The sequence below is a fragment of the Heterodontus francisci genome, chromosome 1, assembly GCF_036365525.1.
Source record: "Heterodontus francisci isolate sHetFra1 chromosome 1, sHetFra1.hap1, whole genome shotgun sequence".
In the NCBI taxonomy this organism is placed as follows: Eukaryota; Metazoa; Chordata; class Chondrichthyes; order Heterodontiformes; family Heterodontidae; genus Heterodontus; species Heterodontus francisci.
In genome coordinates this window covers 101,978,921-101,999,677 of record NC_090371.1, presented here as the reverse complement: position 1 = coordinate 101,999,677, position 20,757 = coordinate 101,978,921, and the positions used below count along the sequence as shown (strand labels likewise).

Genomic DNA, 20,757 nt, shown 5'->3' with positions numbered 1-20,757 from the left:
AGTTGAGATGTCAAGCAGACAAACTAAGCTACTGTTATTGGCATACTTTTGATGACTGCAACAAAATGTGTGAAAGGGATCTAGCATAATCTGTTGTCCAACTTTCCTCCTAGACATTTGGAAATGTCCAGCCTCTACACTACTTTATCTGGCTGGTAGAACACAAAGAAACATATTCTTAATTCTTTGGTCGGCATGGACGCGGTGGGCCGAAGGGCCTGTTTCTATGCTGTACGACTCTATGACTCTATGACATTGCACATACTGATCAAGAAGAAAAAGAGAAAAGATAGGTTAACATTACTGTTGTAGAGATTTCAAAGGAGGGTTGACACTTGTGTATATAGGAACAGAAGTAAGCCATTCAGCCCCTTGAGCCTGTTTCACCATTCTCTTAGATCCTGGCTGCTCTGAATCTTAACACCTCCATCTACCCACCTTGGTTCCATAACTCTTAAAACACTTGGCTAATAAACATTTATCAATCTCAGTTTGGAAATTTTTAATTGAGCTAGCCTTAACAGCATTTAGAAGAAAATGTTCCATATTTTGACGACCTTTGTATGAAGAAATAATTTCTGGCATCACCCCTGAATGGCCGAACTCTAATTTGTTCTGAACCCTACCCCCAGAGGAAATTGTTTCTCTCGATCTACCTTATTAAATCATTTAATTATCTTAAACATCTCAATTGGATCACCCCTTAATCTTCTATATTCAAGAGAATACAAGCCCAGACTGTGCAACCTGTTCTCGTAATTTTATGCTTTTAGCCCTTTTGTCACCATTCTGCTTAATCTGCACTGCATCCCATCCAAGGCCAATAATCCTTACTGAGATGCAGTTCCTGGAACTGAATGCAGTACTCCAGATACTCTCAGTTGTTAATCCAGAATTAATCTAAATATATGCACCTTTTCAATCTGTCATTAGTGTATAGTGTTTTCCAAATGTTTTGCAAGCCTTTTGAAATAACCTCAACAAAATGTTAATAATCCAAGTAGAAAATTGAGCATGCAGATTGAATAAGCATCAATTTGATGAGCTTTTAAAGGCTGAAATATCTCTTAAAATAAATAACTTAGATATGATTTTGGATTATGGATTTTGATCTTTATGATGATTGCCCACTTGAAACCTTGTTGACTGCTGCATCTTTCATTTTAAATCAAACCTATACTGATCACCAGAAAGGAAATGAAGCATTTTACAGTGTACAGTAACATCTGACTTACATTGACGAAGGAACCTCTCCACAGAAAGTTTGACACAGTAACATACCATTCCTTCTTCAGTTTACATTAGTACAAAAGGGCCTTTGCACTTTCAAATTAGAATTAGAATTAGAATTAGAATATTACAGCGCAGTACAGGCCCTTCGGCCCTCGATGTTGCGCCGATCATCTGACCTACACTATTCCATTTACATCCATATGTCTATCCAATGACCACTTAAATGCCCTTAAAGTTGGCGAGTCTACTACTGTTGCAGGCAGGGCGTTCCACGCCCCTACTACTCTCTGCGTAAAGAAACTACCTCTGACATCTGTCCTATATCTTTCACCCCTCAACTTAAAGCTATGTCCCCTCGTGTTTGCCATCCTCATCCGAGGAAAAAGACTCTCACTATCCACCCTATCTAACCCTCTGATTATCTTGTATGTCTCTATTAAGTCACCTCTCCTCCTCCTTCTCTCTAACGAAAACAACCCCAAGTCCCTCAGCCTTTCCTCGTAAGACCTTCCTTCCATACCAGGCAACATCCTAGTAAATCTCCTCTGCACCCTTTCCAAAGCTTCGACATCCTTCCTATAATGCGGTGACCAGAACTGCACGCAATACTCCAGGTGCGGCCTCACCAGAGTTTTGTACAGCTGCATCATGACCCCGTGGCTCTGAAACTCGATCCCCCTACTAATAAAGGCTAACACACCATATGCCTTCTTAACAGCCCTATTAACCTGGGTAGCAACTTTCAGGGATTTATGTACCTGGATACCAAGATCTCTCTGCTCATCTACACTACCAAGAATCTTCCCATTAGCCCAGTACTCTGCATTGCTGTTACTCCTTCCAAAGTGAATCACCTCACACTTCTCCGCATTAAACTCCATTTGCCATCTCTCAGCCCAGCTCTGCAGCCTATCTATGTCCCTCTGTACCCTACAACACCCTTCAACACTATCCACAACTCCACCGACCTTCGTGTCATCCGCAAATTTACTAACCCACCCTTCTACACCCTCATCCAGGTCGTTTATAAAAATGACAAACAGCAGTGGCCCCAAAACAGAACCTTGCGGTACACCACTAGTAACTAAACTCCAGGATGAACATTTGCCATCAACCACCACCCTCTGTCTTCTTTCAGCTAGCCAATTTCTGATCCAAAGCTCTAAATCACCTTCAACCCCATACTTGCGTATTTTCTGCAATAGCCTACCGTGGGGAACCTTATCAAACGCCTTACTGAAATCCATATACACCACATCCACGGCTTTACCCTCATCCACCTGTTTGGTCACCTTCTCGAAAAACTCAATAAGGTTTGTGAGGCACGACCTACCTTTCACAAAACCGTGCTGACTATCGCAAATGAACTTATTCTTTTCAAGATGATTATAAATCCTGTCTCTTATAACCTTTTCCAACATTTTACCCACAACCGAAGTAAGGCTCACAGGTCTATAATTACCAGGGCTGTCTCTACTCCCCTTCTTGAACAAGGGGACAACATTTGCTATCCTCCAGTCCTCCGGCACTACTCCTGTCGACAATGACGACTTGAAGATCAACAACAACGGCTCTGCAATCTCCTCCCTGGCTTCCCAGAGAATCCTTGTTGATTTTTTCCTCTGATTAATGTTTCTAAAACCTTACCTACCACTGATGTCAAACTGACTGACCTGCAGTTACTAGGGATGTCCGTACCACTCTCCAAACCTCTGACACCTCCCCTGCATCTAGGGAAGATTGGAAGATTATGGCAAGTCCTTTCACTATCTCCACCCAACGTTCCTTCGCAACCCAGGATGCAAGCCATCTGGACCAGGTGACTTATTCACTGTAACATAGCCAGTCTTTCCAGTACATCCTGCCTATCAATTTTCACCCCATCCATTACCTCTACCATCTCCAGACCTATTGATATTTTGTCAGCATCATCTTCCTTAGTGAACACCCTACAAAGTGTAGTATAAGGGTATGAAAGGGTTAATCTTGAGCGAGTATAAAGAATACCTCCTACCATGATGATCTAAGAGATTACATATGAGAGAGACCTGAAGCTAAATGCAACGTGGCTTTGATGGAGTCACACAGACTAGTGTGAAGATGTATATATTCTAATATAATAAATACCCATGTTCTATCAACCTCAGACTGAAGTATCTCAATCAGCTCGACTAATTAAGGTTGCAGCGTATCAAACCAACAAACAACACAAAGTACTCATTAAGTATTCTAGCCTTGCTCTGGGCCTCTAAGAATATATCATTCACTTAGTCCTCATTAGGACCCACCCCGCCTCTTACTACCTGCTTACTATTTACATGCTGGTAGAAGATCTTTGGGTTCGTTTTAATGCTAACTGCCATTTTATTCTCGTATTCTCTCTTTGCCAGTCTGATTTGCCTCTTCACTTCCCCTCTCAACTTATTGTATTTGGCCTGGTTCTCGCTTGAAAAATTCACCTAACATGCATCATACACCCTCTTTTTTGTTTCATCATATTCTCTATCTTCCTCATCATCTAAGGAGCCTTGGCTTTGGTTCCCCGACCTTTCACCCTTGTTGGAATGTACCTAGCCTGTACCTGAAACATGTACTCCTTAAAGATCATCATTTGTTCCATTATAGTTTTTCCTGTCAGTCTTTGGTTCCATTTTACCCTGGCTAGATCCCTTCTCATCCCATTGGAGTTAACCCTCTTCCAATTTTGAAGCTCTACTTTAGATTGTTCCTTTCTCTGCTCCATTCTTAATCTAAACCTTATGATATGAAGATCACTCTTACCCAAGAGTACCCCACAGACATTTGGTCCACTTGGTCCACCTTACTCTGCAGCGCCAGATCCAGCAATGCCTCCTTCCTACTGAAATAAAGAAATCAATCAGTTTATCTGTAACCAAACGAGGAATTATCTAAACATTTATAGTACTGCTGTTTAGGTAATTTTTTCTAAATGCATACTGTTTGCTACAATAGAAATCTGTTTACCTCCCTCGAAGTTACTCAAAGTAAAGATAGTAGCAAAACCATATTGCAATAAGAAATGCATTTTCCTTGTTTTCTTCAATACCATTGCAACAAATGGTACCTGGGCAACAAAGCACCTAGAATACCTCAAACATGTTTACTGTAATGTTACAGTAGAATGGAGAGGTTATTTCTGTGTGTAATGCTTCCCATTTGTTGGGCAAGTAATGGGATACTTTATTATTACACTTCAAAGTATAAACAAGATGCCTTTAATGTTGTTCCATTAGCAGTTTTGACGATGGGACTTTGGTCAACTGAAATTCTGCTGTAATCCATTGAGTCACAGGTTTTATTAATGTGTATGATTTGACTATTAACCTTCTGAGTATTGGGAATGCAATGAATTCCTACATCTGCAGGAAAAATGCTCCAGATGAACTGATGTCATTTATTCTTTAAGTTTTGTTTCTGACATGATGTTACAATGGGGAAGAAACTCAGCCACACACAGTACTCACAGGGCTAAAGAGTTCCCTGACGCCTCTCCTTAAACTATGTGCATGGCAAAATGGGTATGCATGCTAGGACAATGCTGTTATAATCCACTAACCTATTACACTAAAAGCTTTGATTTCTTTTTGTACCATTCTACAGTGGTGTCTTGCAATATGTTTTCATTGCTTGAGAAGTTATCCCAACAATTTTAAAGTTGATTAAAAATAAAGAGCAGCGTCAGTATTCTTTTTAAAAACAAAATTGTCAAATTGAACATTTATTGTTGATTTTTCCTGAATTTCTTTGTTTAAACTGCGATTGCGGTCACATTGTCCATAGGACTGCCTTACAGCACTTACTCAAGCCAAGCAGTGTAGTGCGAAACAACTGATTGAACCACAATAGGAATCTAAAATTTTCATAAACTCCTGTCAGCCTCCCCACCCCACAAACCCTGTCCCTGTGGTTCAAGGGTGTGCATTTTATATCATATTTTATCCCAATCTCTCTCTATTTTATATTACCTCATACTGTCTCAAATTGATATTATACTGATTATGTTTTAGCTCAGTCTCTATTTTTTCTTTAAACCTAATTTATCGCAGTCTGCCTCCAAATCTTTGCAGTGCCAATCACCATAGTCCCCACCCTACACACATCTGCGTGCGCCAGGCCCCACCCACCAAAGATGTGTCTTCCCCATTCACCAGGTGCCTTGAATTGAATCGATCAAAAAACTGTCACTCAGCACATGTTATACTTTAATGTTACAACAAAACCTTACAATATCTAATCAACCAACTGTCAGTCACAGATGTAAAACTTCACTGGACCTTACAAAGCACTCCACAAACCAAGACCTACGCACCAACAGAAGTTGTCCTATTTCTAAAATGAGTCTCCCTCTGCGATCCCTGTATTGCATTGATTGGAATTTACCTCAATCTCTCTCTATTTGATATTACATTGATTACATTTTACCTCAGTGTCAATTTTACATTGCAGTCTCGCGAGTGCATATTAAACTCACCCCTCATTGTATGGGCTGAGTTTTATTTTCCCACTGCTGGGAGTGGTAGCAGGCAAAAAAAATGGCGGTCCACAACACCATGTCACCGTGATCTTGAATGCGGCTGCTCATTTAAATATGCAGGCCAGCTGCCTCCCATAATCACATGCTGGGGACCGCCTCGGCGATGCCATGAACGGCGTCAGCTGTCTCTGCGCAGGCACTGGGGTCATTTTTAAAGGACTGCCAGTGCTGCTCAGAGAATGCAGAGTTGTCCCCATTTCCCCCTCCCCACTACACTAAAAATAACGTTTGGCCCAACCACGCCCCCCAGTATACTGAAATTGCAGAGTTGACCTCTTCTCCCCCAAACTGCACAAAGTGCAGAGTTGACCCCTCCCCCATCCCCCCATAAATGCACAAAGTGCAGACGTCACCCATTCCCCCAACTACACTAAAAATGATCTGATCCCCCTTCCCCATCTCGGTGGTGCCAGCTTTCCTTGGATGGAAAAGTGAAGGCGTGTGATAGCCACACATCGCACTGAAGATCCAGATCCGATGGCAAGATCATGGGGAATTAGATTTAAATGAATGCAGAAAGCCAATTTCAATATTTAAAGTCAGGTCCAGTCACCGAGTGGCAGGAGGGGCCGCCACGGGGCCTCACCGCTGCCGGGAAGATTGGGCCCAGCAATCCTGGCATTGGGCTCTGTGGCGGGCCGCTGTGATCTTCCAGCTACCACCCACCCCCCTCCCACCCCGCCACTGAGTCCGACGTTGGGAACTCGACAAAAACCAGCCCGATGCATGAAAACCTTGAATATATCCAATATAGACCTGATCTCTTGTTTGGAGCCAGATCTAAACGCCAAAATAAATTTTCATTTGTACACCTCACCTCCCTCGCAGTGGAAAATGGGGCCAATAAACCTTTTGCTGGGTGCTGACTCCGCCCACCAAATCATCCCACTGACCAAGCATAAAAGTGCGGACAGACTGAAACTGTGTTATTATAATAGTCATAGAGTCGGACAGCATAGAAACTGGCCCTTCGGCCCACCGCGTCCATGCCAACCATAATGCCTATCTATACTAATCCCACCTACCTGCATTAATTCCATATCCCTCTATGCCTTGCTCATTCAAGTACCTGTTCAGATGCCTCTTAAATGTTGCTACTGTTCCTGCCTCCACCACCTCCTCAGGCAGCTCATTCCAGATACCCACTATTCTTTGTGTGAAAAATTTACCCCTTTGATCCCCTTTAAACCTCCTCCCTCTCACCTTAAATCTATGCCCTCTAGTTTTAGTCACCCCTACCATGGGAAACAGACTCTGGCTATCTACCCTATCTATGCCTCTCATAATTTTATATACCTTTATCATGTCCCCTCTCAGCCTCCTTCGCTCCAGGGAAAACAGACCCAGCCTATCCAATCTCTCTTTATAACGCAAGCCCTCCAAACCAGGCAACATCCTTGTGAATCTTTTCTGCACCCTCTCTAGCTTAATCACATCTTTCCTGTAGTGCGGTGACCAGAACTGCACACAGTACTCCAAATGCAGCTACACCAACGTTATGTACAACTGTAACATGACGTCCCAACTCTTGTACTCAATGCCTCGGCCGATGAAGGCAAGCATGCCATACACCTTCTTCACCACCCTGTCTACCTGTGTTGCCACTTTCAGGGAACTATGCACTTGCACCCCAAGGTCTCTTTGCGCAACAACACTCCCCAGGGCCCTGCCATTCACTGTATATGTCCTGCCCCGGTTTAACTTCCCAAAATGCATCACTTCCCACTTGTCTGCATTAAATTCCATTTGCCAATCCCTTGCCCACTTTCCCAGTTGATCTATATCCTGTTGTAACCTTAGACAACCTTCTTCACTGTCCACTATACCACCAATTTTGGTGTCATCTGCAAACTTACTAATCATGCCCCCTTCATTCACATCCAAGTCATTAATATATATGACAAACAACAGAGGGATACAGGAGTCACCCAAACTTTTTTGCTGAGGAAAGGCATAAATATTCTGTCGGAGATGCACTGAATACCAGTGAATGATATCGGCGGGGAGTATATACCCGTACCTTGTATCGGGTGCACCTGGAGTGTGATTCTGGAACGGTAACCGTAGGAGTTATCTATAGTTTTTCTGTAGATGGAGTTGACTTACCCCTGGGGAATGATTTGGCCGGAGCAAAGTTTGAGATACAGCATTGAATGGAGGTCTGCAGGGTGGTGTGTGATGATACTGGCACTAGCCAGCCAACGTACCAGTTTCCCGTCAGCGTTCCCTGCGGCAGCAACTTTCACCAGGGTAGAGTGAGGGCGGTCCTGAAAACCCACCCGATACAGCAATGAAAATTAAGGTAGTTAAAGAGCTCATTGAGAGTTCATTGAGGGCCATGTACTGATTTTGCAGGGGTGGGGGTGCATGGGCTGCACATGTTGTCTGGGGCAGATCAGGTGTATGGAGGCAGCATCACAGTAGGGTGCCAGTCATGGCAGTCCCAACAAATTGGGTGGGCCTAATGAAAGGAGAACGGCGCAGAGGGAGACTCGGCCATTGGCACACAGACGCCATTGGGTCAGCGCAGGTGAGTGTTCAGTAAGCACAGGGGGTTGTCAAGTTCCAGGTATCATGGGCGGTTAAGAGCAGGGGGCAAGCCTTTCAAACACAATTAGGATTACACCCGAGCACAAGGAAGGCAGCAGATGGCAATAGGAGCAAGACTCTCAGATTTCGGGTCCAGAGATGATGAGGAGCAACATCCTCCACCGGAAAGGCAGAGTCTCAAGCATCAGGAGGCAGAGGAGAGGAACGAGGGGCAAGAAGAACACAGAGTCCATAACCTCAGCATAGGATCTACCGCCGAAGATGGAGCTACCTTGAGATAACTGAGAGCCAGTGCTGCAGGAGACTGTGCCTGTCCAGACAGAGATTAGTGCCCTCGTGTGGAAGTCCTCGCAGCATAGATCACCATAGCCTGCCATTAGCTGTCAAAATCACAGTGGTTTTGAACTTCTTCACCTCTGGCTTCTTGGATCAGCTGTGGACGTTGGTGGCGTCTCGGAAGCAGCTGCTCACCACTCCATCTCAAAGGTTACTGAGACCTTCTTTGCGAAAGCTGGGCAGTACATGCAATTCCAAACAGATGGAGCCTCACTGGCGCAGAGGACAGTGGGTTTTGCCTCAATTGCTGGATTCCACCAGGAGTAGGTCATCATCGATTATACCCATGTGACCATCAGGCAGCGACTGACCACCCAGTGAAATTCATCAACAGGAAGGGCTTCCACTCCTCCAAAGTTCAACTGGTCTGTGACCATAAGAAGAGCTTCCTGCATTTGTGCACTTGCTTTCCTGGCAGCTGCCATGACTCCTTCATCCTCTGGCAGTCCAGACTGCCACAGCTCTTTATTCGAACCCCCAAATTCCATGGTGGATTCTAAGAGACAAGGGATATCCCTTGAAGAGATGGCTACTCTTTACATGACCCTGAGACAGAGGCACAGAAGCACTACAACCAAAGCCATCTGCCCACTAGAACAATCATTGAGTCGGCCATCAGGCTTCTGAAGATGCAGACCAGTGCCTGTACCGGTCGGATGGTGACCCGCAATACACTCCCGCAAGGGTCTCCTGCATGGTGGTGGTCTGCTGAGCTCTCCATAACATGGCCCTTCAGACAGGTGTCGACCTTGAAGACGATGAAGCACTGGATGGACACAGCTCATCAGAGGAAGAGGAGGAGCAGGACGTGGAAGAGGAGGAGAAAGAAGTTTCAAAGCACAGAAGTGCCCCGGCTGCACAGGGAGGTGGCCAGGCCAGCATGGGGCTCAAGGGTCTCGTCAGGATGCCATCAATGTCAGAGATCATCTGATTCAGGCTTGTTTCTGTAGACTCTATCGACTCTGGAACAGTTCCAATGGATTGGAGGGTAGCTAATGTAACCCCACTATTTAAAAAAGGAGGTAGAGAGAAAACAAGGAATTATAGACAGGTTAGCCTGACATCAGTAGTGGGAAAAATGCTAGAGTCCATTATAAAAGATATAATAGCAGAGCACTTGGAAAACAATGACAGGATCGGATAAACTCAACATGGATTTATGAAAGGGAAATCATACTTCACAAATCTACTGGAATTTTTTGAGGATGTAACCAGTAGAATAGATAAGGGAGAACCAGTGGATGTGGTGTATTTGGACTTTCAGAAGGCTTTCTATAAGGTCCCACATAAGAGATTAGCGTGCAAAATTAAAGCACATGGGATTAGGGGTAAGGTACTGACATGGATAGAGAACTGGCTGGCAGACAGGAAACAAAGAGTAGGAATAAACAGGTCTTTTTCCGAGTGGCAGGCAGTGACTAGTGGGGTACTGCAGGGATCAGTGCTAGGACCCCAGCTATTCACAATATATATTAATGATATAGATGAGGGAATTAAATGTAATATATCCAAGTTTGCAGACGACACAAAACTGGGTGGGAGTGTGAGCTGTGAGGAGGATGCAGAAAAGCTCCAGTGTGATTTGACATTGCCAGTGTCGCTGACCAGGAGGAAGTCAGGCAAGGTAAGATGGCCATCTGTGGTGGAGATGGTACTTGGAGAGCTCAATGTGTTCATTAAAGGGGTCCATTGCATTCCACCCCAACCAAAAGCATACCGATGACTGAGCTGCATTGGGAAGCTAGTTCTCATGATCACTTCTTGTATCTCCCACAGGCGCTGATGTTAACGCAATCAGACCAATTCCTTTACCATCACTGGGCCAAGCACAGCCACATCAGCTCATTAGAGGCACTGTCACACTATAAGTGCACCCTCCACCAGCACAGATACAGTCACCTTGGTGGGTCCTCGCATGCAGTTAGAAAGGATGGCACTGGGTGATGAGTATGGCACTAGTGTACAGGAGGAGATGACAGAGACAGAGGCAGCTGTGGGCAGCCCCCTCAGAGAATGGAGGACTGACACAGCCCTACTCAGCTGGGTGCAGAGCAGAGGAAAGCAATTTGCGAGGAGGACATAATGTCTACAAAGAGATATAGATAGGTTAAGTGAGTGGGCAAAAACATGGCAGATGGAGTATATTGTGGGAAAATGTGAGGTTGCCCACTTTGGCAGGAAGAATAGAAAAGCAGACTAATATTTAAATGAAGAGAGACTGCAGAATGCTATGGTACAGAGGGACCTGTGTTTCCTTGTACATGAATCACATGAATCACAAAAAGGCAGGTACAGCAAGTAATTAGGAAGGCAAATGGAATGTTCGCCTTTATTGTAAGGGGGATGGAGTATAAAAGTAGGGAAGTCTTGCTGCAACTGTACAGGGCATTGGTGAGACCTCACATAGAATACTGCATACAGTTTTGGTCTCCTTACTTAAAGAGGGATACACTTGCATAGGAGGCAGTTCAGAGAAGCTTCACTGGAGTTGTCTTGTGAGGATAGGTTTAGCGGTTGGGGTACTCATTGGAGTTTAGAAGAATGAGAAGTGATCTTATTGAAACATTTAAGATTCAGAGGGGGCTGGACCATCGGTGAGGCCCCACACACTTATCTTCATTTCAGGGCCGGCGTCCCTCTTGCTCTTCTGGCTGGGTGCAGTCCTAGAAGTGGTCACCGCTCCCAGTGGCGATGCTGGGACTGAGAACTGCCAGCCCGTTGATTGGCCGGCAGCTCTTGGAGACAGGACTTCCTGCCTTAGAGGGGCAGATGTCCCGCCCACGTCCAATTAAGGGCCTGGGGAACGTAAAATCATAGCATGGCTTCCAGGCCCGGTGGAGGCAGGCTCGCTGCTGACTTTATGTCCGGTGGGTGGGGCCTCCAGCCCAATGCAAAATCCCATCCATACTTTTTACATTGATTTTAATAAAAGTGGAAGTGTTCCATGGTTTTGTAAAACTATAACATTTCTTTGTAACCAGAAGTCTATACAGACGTACAGAAAACAAGCAGTGGAATTAACAATCAGTCCTGAAAAGAAGAAAAGAAGTAGTGTTAAGTATACTGTTGGCATCCTTCCATCTATGAAAGATGATGGATGTGCAGCAAACAAGTAGGTGGGGTGACTTTTCTTTGTGCATCTTATTTTGATGGCTGTGAAGACCAATCCTTGAGAGGCAGGTTCTGCCACAAGTGCCACACATGAAGCTGCCAGGTGACAGTTTGGGTGGTTGTTTTCAGTGTTGCTGCCTGTTGCCAAGCTGCTGTAGCCACTAGTCATGGTGGTGGTGCATGTCAGCCTACAAGACGTGTCGCCATTTCCCTCTTTCGTCAGCCAGTGATTCCCAAGTGCAATAGTCAGTGTTTAGGACCTTCATGTCACGCTTGCAGGCGTTCTTGAAGCGGAGCTTTGGGCGCTCCACTGAGGCGTCAACCTCACCATACAGAAGGTCCATGGGTATGCGACCTTCTTTTACCTGAGGATGTGCCCAGTTAATCAAAGCCACCTCTGTTTGATTAGTGCTAATGCACTTGGGAGCTCTGCCTTTGCATGGACCACTGCATTTTTGATTTTGTCATGCCAGGATATACCCATAATGCGCTGCAGACAGCCAAGATGGATATTGTTCAGCTTCTTTTCCTGGTAACTGTGGCCGAGCTTTTGTGTGGACCCTGTGGCAGAATCAGAGGTGGGGGGGGGGGGGGGGCACAGAGTATTGTGACAGGTGGCAGAGGGGGTCAGGGGGGGTTGGGAGGTCGGAGGGCCCTTTGCCGCCCCATCACCAAGCGATCTTCCCCGGGTCAGGATAGGTCGACCACGGCCCACCCGCCCAGAGGTCAATTGAGGCCCTTAAATGGTCTATTAATGGCCAATTAAGGGCCTTTTCTTGCAGCCGCTGGGATCTTACCATCGGCAGGGGGGTGGCGGGGGGGGTTTCTACTGTGCGCGAATGCCTTGCAACATGAGGTGCCCTCTCTGTGAGCTTGCGGGGAGGTTCCTCCTTCGTATGCAATCTGTGTCCCATAGAAGACCCTCATAGGGAGTGGCACCAGGTGATGTGGCTAGAAATTTGAAAGCAACTCTTTTCTGTCGTGTCATGAGATCCATTCTGGCTGCTGATTGCGCAATTTTTGAAGCAAAGAGTATTATTTTAAGATTGCCATTGGGGTACTGGCATTGTGGGCCCCAAGATACTCTAGCAATAGATGTATTTCAAAGTTTGCAGATGATACAAAACTTGGAAGCATTGTGAACTGTGAAGAGGATAGTGTAGAGCTTCAAATGGAGATAGGCAAGTTGTTGGAATTGGCAGACAGGTGGCAGATGAAGTTCAATGCAGAGAAATGTGGAGTGATTCATCTTGGTAGGAAGAACATGGAGAGACAATGTAAGATAAAGGGTATAATTCTAAAGGGGGTGCAGGAGCAGAAGGACCTAGGTGTATACGTGCATAAGTCATTGAAGGTGGCAGGACAGGTTGCAAAAGCAGTTAATAAAGCATACAGTATCCTGGGCTTTATTAATAAGGCATAGAGTACAACAGCAAGCGAGTTATGTTGAACTTGTATTAGACAGTAGTTTGGCCTCACCTGGAGTATTGCGTCCAGTTCTGGGCACTGCACTTTAGGAAAGATGTGAGGGCATTGGAGAGAGTGCAGAAAAGATTCACAAGAATGGTTCCAGGAATGAGGAACTTCAGTTATGAAGACAGATTGGAGAAGTTATCACTGTTTTCCTTGGAGAAGAGAAGGCTGAGAGATGATTTGATAGAGGTATTCAAAATCATGAGGGGTCTGGAAAGAGTAGAAAGAGAGAAACTGGTCCCACTTGTGAAAGGATCGAGGACAAGAGGGCACAACTTTAAAGTATCTTGTAAGAGAAGCAAAAGTGACATGAGGAAAAGCTTTTTCACACAGAGAGTGGTTAAGGTCTGGAATGCACTGCCTGAGAGTGTGGCGGCAGGTTCAATTGAAGCATTTAAAAGTGAATTAGACAGTTACGGGAAGAAAGTGGGGGAATGGAACTGAGTGAGTTGCTCTTTCGGAGAGCTGATGCAGGCACAAGAGGCCAAATGGCCTCCTTCTGCACTGTAACAATTCTGTGATTTTGTGAAATATGCCTACATAGTGCAGGAGCACTATTGGGGCCAAAAGAACCAGCAAGATTTCTGGGCAGTCGATGTGGGGAGGTAATGACATCATGCTGGCGCTTTCTGACATTCTCCCCCCCCTCGTAGTTTTTAACATTAGAAAAGGGGTGGAAATCTGGCAGCATTGAGACCCACCCAATTTCTATCCACCTCTCCCCAGTGTTAGCAGTTCGCTGCCTTGCAGCAGCTGTGATATTGTCTGGAACATAAACTTTAACAATGTTGTTTTTGCAGTGCTGCGTTTTGTTCAAGGCACCTTGCATGATAGGAATCATGTCATCACATCACAGAAAATGTCATAGAATTATAGAATGGTTACAGCATAGAAGGCAGCCTTTCAGCCAATCATGTCTGTGCCAACTCTCTGCAAGAGCAACTCACCCATTCCTGCCTTTTCTCCCCCTAGCCCTGCAGATTTTTTTCATTTCAGTTAACTATCCAATTTTCCTTTGATGGCTTTGATTGAACCTGTTTCCACCATACTTTCAGGAAATGCATTCCAGGTCCTAAACATGCGCTGTGTAAAAAAGCTTTTCCTTATGTCGCTATTACTTCTTTTACCAATCACCTTAAATTGGTGTCCTTTGGTTCTTGACCCTTCTCCCTAACTACTCTGGCCAGACCCCTCATGATTTTGGAAACGTCTATCAAAACTCCTCTTAATCGTCCCTTCTCCAAGGAGAACAGCCACAGCTTCTCCAGTCTATCCATATAACTGAAGTTCCTCATCTTGTGAATCTTTTCTGCAACCTCTCTAATGCCTCCACAGCCTTCCTAAAGTGTGGTGCCTAAAATTGGACACAGAACTCCAGTTGAGGCCAAACCAGGGTTTTATACAGGATCATCATGACATCATTGCTTTTTTACTGTAATCCCCTATTTATAAAGCTTAGGATCTCATATGCTTTGTTAACCACTTTCTCAACCTGCTCTGCCACCTTCAATGATTTGTGCCCTAGGTCCCTCTGCTCCTGCACTCCCCTTAGATTTGTACCCTTTAGTTTATATTGCCTTTCCATTTTCTACCAAAATGAATTACTTCACACAGTAAACAGATTTGCAGTAAACTGCTTCTGCCACTTGTCTGCCTATTCCACCAGCCTGCCTAAGTCCTCTTGACGTTTATCACTATCCTCCTCACAGTTCACAATACTTTCAAGTTTTGTGCCATCTACAAATTTTGAAATTGTGCCCTGTACACCAAAGTCTAGGTCATTAATATAGATCAAGAAAAGCAGTGGTCCTAACACCAACCCCTGGGGAACCCAACTGTATATTTTCCTCCAGTCCGAAAAACAGCCATTCACCACTGCTGTGGGTTTCCTGTCATTCAACCAACTTCATATCCATGCTGCTACTGTTCCTTTTATTCCATGTGCTTTAACTCTGCTCACAAATCTGTTATATGAGACTTGATCAAATGCCTTTTGGAAATCCATGTACACCACATCAACTGCATGACGCTCATCCACCCTCCCTGTTAAAGGCCTGCTCAGGTCTGCAAATGAAACCCGACTCGAGCCTGACAGAACCACATCTGACCCAAGCCCGACCCGGCCCAAGTCCTTTCATTTTTTCCCGTGCCCGACCCGACCCGACCACCAGAATAAAGTTGGTTATATTAAAGAGGCCGTGCTCGAGTGCAGAGCGTTTCCCGCCTTGATGTCCTGGCTGTCACTGTGTCCGACCCGACCCTACCTGATCCGAGCCCGAATGCCGGACCTGGAAGGGCGACCCGAAGCCGACACATGTCGCCGGGTCCCATCGGGTTTGGGTCAGGTAGCCATGCTCTATTCCCTGTTATCAAAAAACTCAAACAAGTTGATTAAACATGATTTGCCCTTTTGTCATTTTTGTTGTATATATTTTCAGTGCAAATCAACAAGCGCATGGGTAAGGCTTCCACTGCTATGTCCAGACTGGCCAAGAGAGTGTGGGAAAATGGCGCACTGACACGGAACACAAAAGTCCGAGTGTATCAGGCCTGTGTCCTCAGTACCTTGCTGTACGGCAGCGAGGCCTGGACAACGTATGACAGCCAAGAGCGACGTCTCAATTCATTCCATCTTCGCTGCCTTCGGAGAATACTTGGCATCAGGTGGCAGGACTATATCTCCAACACAGAAGTCCTTGAAGCGGCCAACACCCCCAGCTTATACACACTACTGAGTCAGCGGCGCTTGAGATGGCTTGGCCATGTGAGCCGCATGGAAGATGGCAGGATCCCCAAAGACACATTGTACAGCGAGCTCGCCACTGGTATCAGACCCACCGGCCGTCCATGTCTCCGTTATAAAGACGTCTGCAAACGCGACATGAAATCGTGTGACATTGATCACAAGTCGTGGGAGTCAGTTGCCAGTGTTCGCCAGAGCTGGCGGGCAGCCATAAAGACAGGGCTAAATTGTGGCGAGTCGAAGAGACTTAGTAGTTGGCAGGAAAAAAGACAGAGGCGCAAGGGGAGAGCCAACTGTGCAACAGCCCCAACAAACAAATTTCTCTGCAGCACCTGTGGAAGAGCCTGTCACTCCAGAATTGGCCTTTATAGCCACTCCAGGCGCTGCTTCACAAACCACTGACCACCTCCAGGCGCGTATCCATTGTCTCTCGAGATAAGGAGGCCCAAAGAAGAATTTTCAGTGCAAACAATGTCCTTTTAATTAAGAAATTAGATTGGTTTTTCACAATATATGTGACAAATCATCTTTTTGGAACAAAATAGTATCAATAACTGATTTGTACTTCTCATTTTGTATTTGAAAGGGAAGAATGTAAACAATATTCATGCAGTCGTGTTTCTGAAATTGGTGACAATAAATGTGATTTGCTAGGTTACATGTTTGGATAATTTTTCCTTCTCAAGTTTACTAAAACTGTAATAACCATTACTCAAAGTCACAGCGACTCTTCTGACCCTGACTATGTTTAGAATAAATTTAGTTGGAGCACATTCCTCCTCACTGGAGTCATTACATATACTCGTGATGCTACCATTTGTCAATTTCCAGAGTAGGGCAGAAAAATGCCTCACTGGTATCTCTGACCGGGAAAACATGTCATGTGCAATGTGACAGTTAGACAATTGTTGCCTGAGACTTTAAGATAATGCAGCTTCAATTTTCAGCTCCGTACCTACTCTGTGCATGGCTGAAATTATCAGACAGAGTGGAATGGCTGTTTTGGCACGCCTGTTGGAGATACTGCAGGTGTTACATTATAAAGTACAGTCATTCAGCTGGGATTTAATGCTAATGCAGAAGGCATTTCTGTTGTTGAAAGCTTATATCCATGCACACAGATGACCTCTGTGGATTGCTGTGACTGTTGAGGCTTTGTAACAGTGCTTACTTTTATTCTGTGCAGGAGGTTACTGCCACACGCTGTTTGCAAAATGTCAAAATGAGCTGGCCCCAGCTTGAGCCCACCAGTATATCGAGAACATTAGTGCATCTCTGTGGTATTATACCAAAAGTCAAGGCTGTCCCTTGATAATATCCAGGTGTCATGAATGCGATATTAAATTGAAGAACCATCTGGAAGAAAACCATTGAGAAGGCACATCTGCAGTACATTGACCTGGATTTTGTAGTAATAGTGACAGTGAAACTGTCAGTGTTCCCCATCGTTACACCTCTGAAACTGACAGCAACTTCTGGAGTCTGCACCTGAGCAGTTAAAATGCCGAAATCCAGAAATTGTTGTCAGTGATTCCCTGCTGCTCTACAGGGTATGCTGTTGAAGTCCCCCGAGAGTGCAATCAAAAAGTTGCCCTTTTACTCTATTTGTCTCACTTTAAAAATACTTGAATAAGTTATACCTTGTTGAATGAGGTGTAACTGGCTTTTTAACGGCATACTAAGTTCATAATTACTGCTGAATAGACCCACTGGGCTGAATTTTATAAACTCACCGCCGTTCTCAGTGGCGAGCATGAAAGGAGGCGCATATTTTGCGCGGGGGCTCATTTAAACGGAGGGGGTGGAACGGCCACCCCTGCTGTGTCCCTGGCAATGGCTGGCATCTGGCGCCTCTACGAGGCACCATTTTTAAAGGGCTTCAAGCCCTTAGAAGAAATTTGAATTTTTAAAGGAACAGTATTTAACATTGTCTTTAAAAAATTAAATAAAAGCTGGAGGCCCTTCCCCCACCCCCCAATGTTTGTCTTTGGGCCGATCGAACCAAAATAAACTTTATTCCCAACCCGAACTTTATTAAAAATAAGTGTGTTTGCGATATTTCAGTTTCTACCTTAATCCCATTGTATGTCCCAATCATTTATTTTGCTTTTTGTAAAACCTTAACTTAAAGTGAACGATTCAGTGTATTTTACTTCCTGGTTTATTGTGTGTGAGAATACTTCAGTGTGATTGGCTGCTTACCCTGTTTGATGACATCATTATTGCTGGACGCCTGGAGACCCCCTTGACTTCGCACCAGATTTAAATAATTGCTGGGAAAATGAAATCTATGACACAGAGATCTTTGTAGGCAGCTTTCTTCAAGGTCACTGGTAAGGACCGTTGCTTTGCCACTGACTGTGAAATCCAGGCCATAGAATTACATAGAATTTACAGGACAGAAACAGGCCATTAGGCCTATCTGACATATGCCAGTGTTAGTGCTCCATACAAGCCTCGTTCCATCCTACTTCATCTCACCCTTTCAGTATTAATATATTAAATATTATTTCAGAAGCATGCCCAAAAAATGTCAATGCATGCAACTAAAAGACTGTTGAATAAATCTATTTGTACAGGATGTACCAATATAAGTAGCTAAATCTTGAAAGAAAAATAGGAACTCCGTTGATGTCAACTTTCCAACATGGTTTGATATGATTCATTCTATTTCAGTCACGTTATTCACTCATCCAAAAATCAGGATTTTGTAGGCGTAAAAAAACGTTTGTGTTCGTTAAAAAGTGGCAGCTGTGGTTTATTATGCCTTAATTGATTCTCAGGATCCTTCACATATTGTCTTGGATGCAACTTTTTTTTTTGTTCTTTAGGAAAGAACTTTTAACTGTAAAACAAGGTTGTGACCTAGAACAGGGTGTCATGTCGCACTTGTGGATGTTTGTATTAAAGATATGGAGATTGCTGGACGCTTACTGGCCACCAGCTCTACCATAAACACATACAATGGGAACACCTACAAAACAATAGCATTGGACAAAAAGAATAAAGAACTGTGACATTTTAAACCAATGTTTGAGGTCAATACTTTCCTTTCTCCCACCAATTTTAAAGTTTTAAGCAAATCAGTTAAATAAAGATTCAAAAAAGCGAAATGTCCATAAAAGAGAAAAGCACAAGTAATGTTGTGATCTACTTTACAGGGTAGTTTTGCTGCAGTAGAAACCTTTCAAGTAGTCTGTTCATAGAACAGCCTAGCGTGAGTTGTCACATTGCCTGCAATGGCAAGTTAAGGCTTGTTTGTTTTCTGCAACTGAGTCTTTTTTCTGCAGTTTTCATATCATTATCTGAACATGTATTAAACTATCAAAATAGCAATGTTTACAGTGGTAGACCGTCTGAACATTGTGATCCCTGTATTGCATCTTCCTCCGTGAATAATCATGGTGTCTCTTAAGACTCACTGACTGAAAATACGATATGAATGTGTCAGCCCCTCAATTGAGTTCATTGTGCCCCCAAACAAAGCCATTCGAAATCTGTGACACTGTTGTTCAGATGCCAGGTGTATTGTATTAATTCATAATTTACATAACAATCTTCCAAGAAGAAATGAAAATGTTCAAAATCAATAATTGTTATTTGCGATCATACTTAACACAAATACTAATTTTATTTAACAGCTTAATCTATTTTGATCAAATATAAAATATAACCATTAATTTATTCATATTTTGCAGCCATGGAGATGACCTAATAGTGACCCCCTTTGCACAGGTAAGTTGCATCACATTTCACATGGGTTCAAGTTAGTGAGCTGATTCACTTTATAAGGCTGCCTTTGGGAGCTAAAGAAAAAGCACCTTCTAGTGAGTGGTGTGTATTGCAGAGAATATGTTTCGTATGAATTCTCTATTTAGGGGCAATGCACAATGTTTCTTATTTGAGGCTTCAGTTTGTCATAGGAAGATTTATGGCATGGCAGATGTTTATCTGGGAATTTAAAGAACCAAATTCTTGATTTTTGTACCTGTTTTTGTAAGTTACAATATTATGTACTGCTCTATGTATCAAATATTAAAAGTTATGTAGGCAAAAGTAGCTGAAGATTTGAATTCACTTTCTGATGTGGGTTGATGGTCTAAAATGGAGCTAATGCAAAAAAGAACAAGGTCCTTTTTCAACACGTAGTACTCAGCGAGATGTACTGTTAATATTGTGATGAAGCACAAGTTGGGCAGAAGCAAATGGTTAGTGAGAAAATTAATGCATGCATTGGACACTAAGGTCTTGGTTAACTGGTAAGCAGTTATTCTCTTCAGTTTATTTATGTCATTTCTAGCTGTGTCAAACGGAATTTCCTAACACTTACCAGACAGTTGGCAGTATCCTATGCATTCTATACATAATTAATAATGTGTTAGAGAAAGGCAAATGAATTGCAACTCGCTAATCAAGGTAAAGACATTCCTCTTGTCAACTTTTGTTTTAATGGTTTAACTTTTAATCTGCCTAGATAGAGTTCAGTGGATGCTTAGACTATAGCAAGATAATTTCAACATTTGGTTTAGACTGAACAAGTTTGACTAACTACATTACTACACTATTTATTTAGCATATCACATTCATGCATCAGTTCTGTTAAGGTTGGAAAATGTGCCTCGTATTCCTAGTTTGTTCTCTTCTTTAAGTGCTGAAGTTAATTCGTAGAACAGAATTATGACCATTTGGGGAATCTCCTGAAGGCAACCCAGAAATTGTAATGTAAACTTTAGTTAATCTAAGTTATAAAGTATTA

At 43.8% G+C, this 20,757-nt stretch overlaps 1 protein-coding gene across 7 annotated transcripts in view; it reads left to right on the top strand.

Moving 5' to 3' along the window:
* pde4d (phosphodiesterase 4D, cAMP-specific) overlaps positions 1-20,757 on the top strand; it is a 1,078,190-nt gene that overhangs the window by 814,425 nt on the left and 243,008 nt on the right. For all 7 annotated transcript variants that reach the window (XM_068033694.1, XM_068033684.1, XM_068033731.1 and 4 more), the window contains exon 3: positions 19,700-19,736. In XM_068033694.1, coding sequence (XP_067889795.1) covers positions 19,700-19,736 — 37 coding nt within the window. The remainder of the gene's footprint in view (positions 1-19,699; positions 19,737-20,757) is intronic.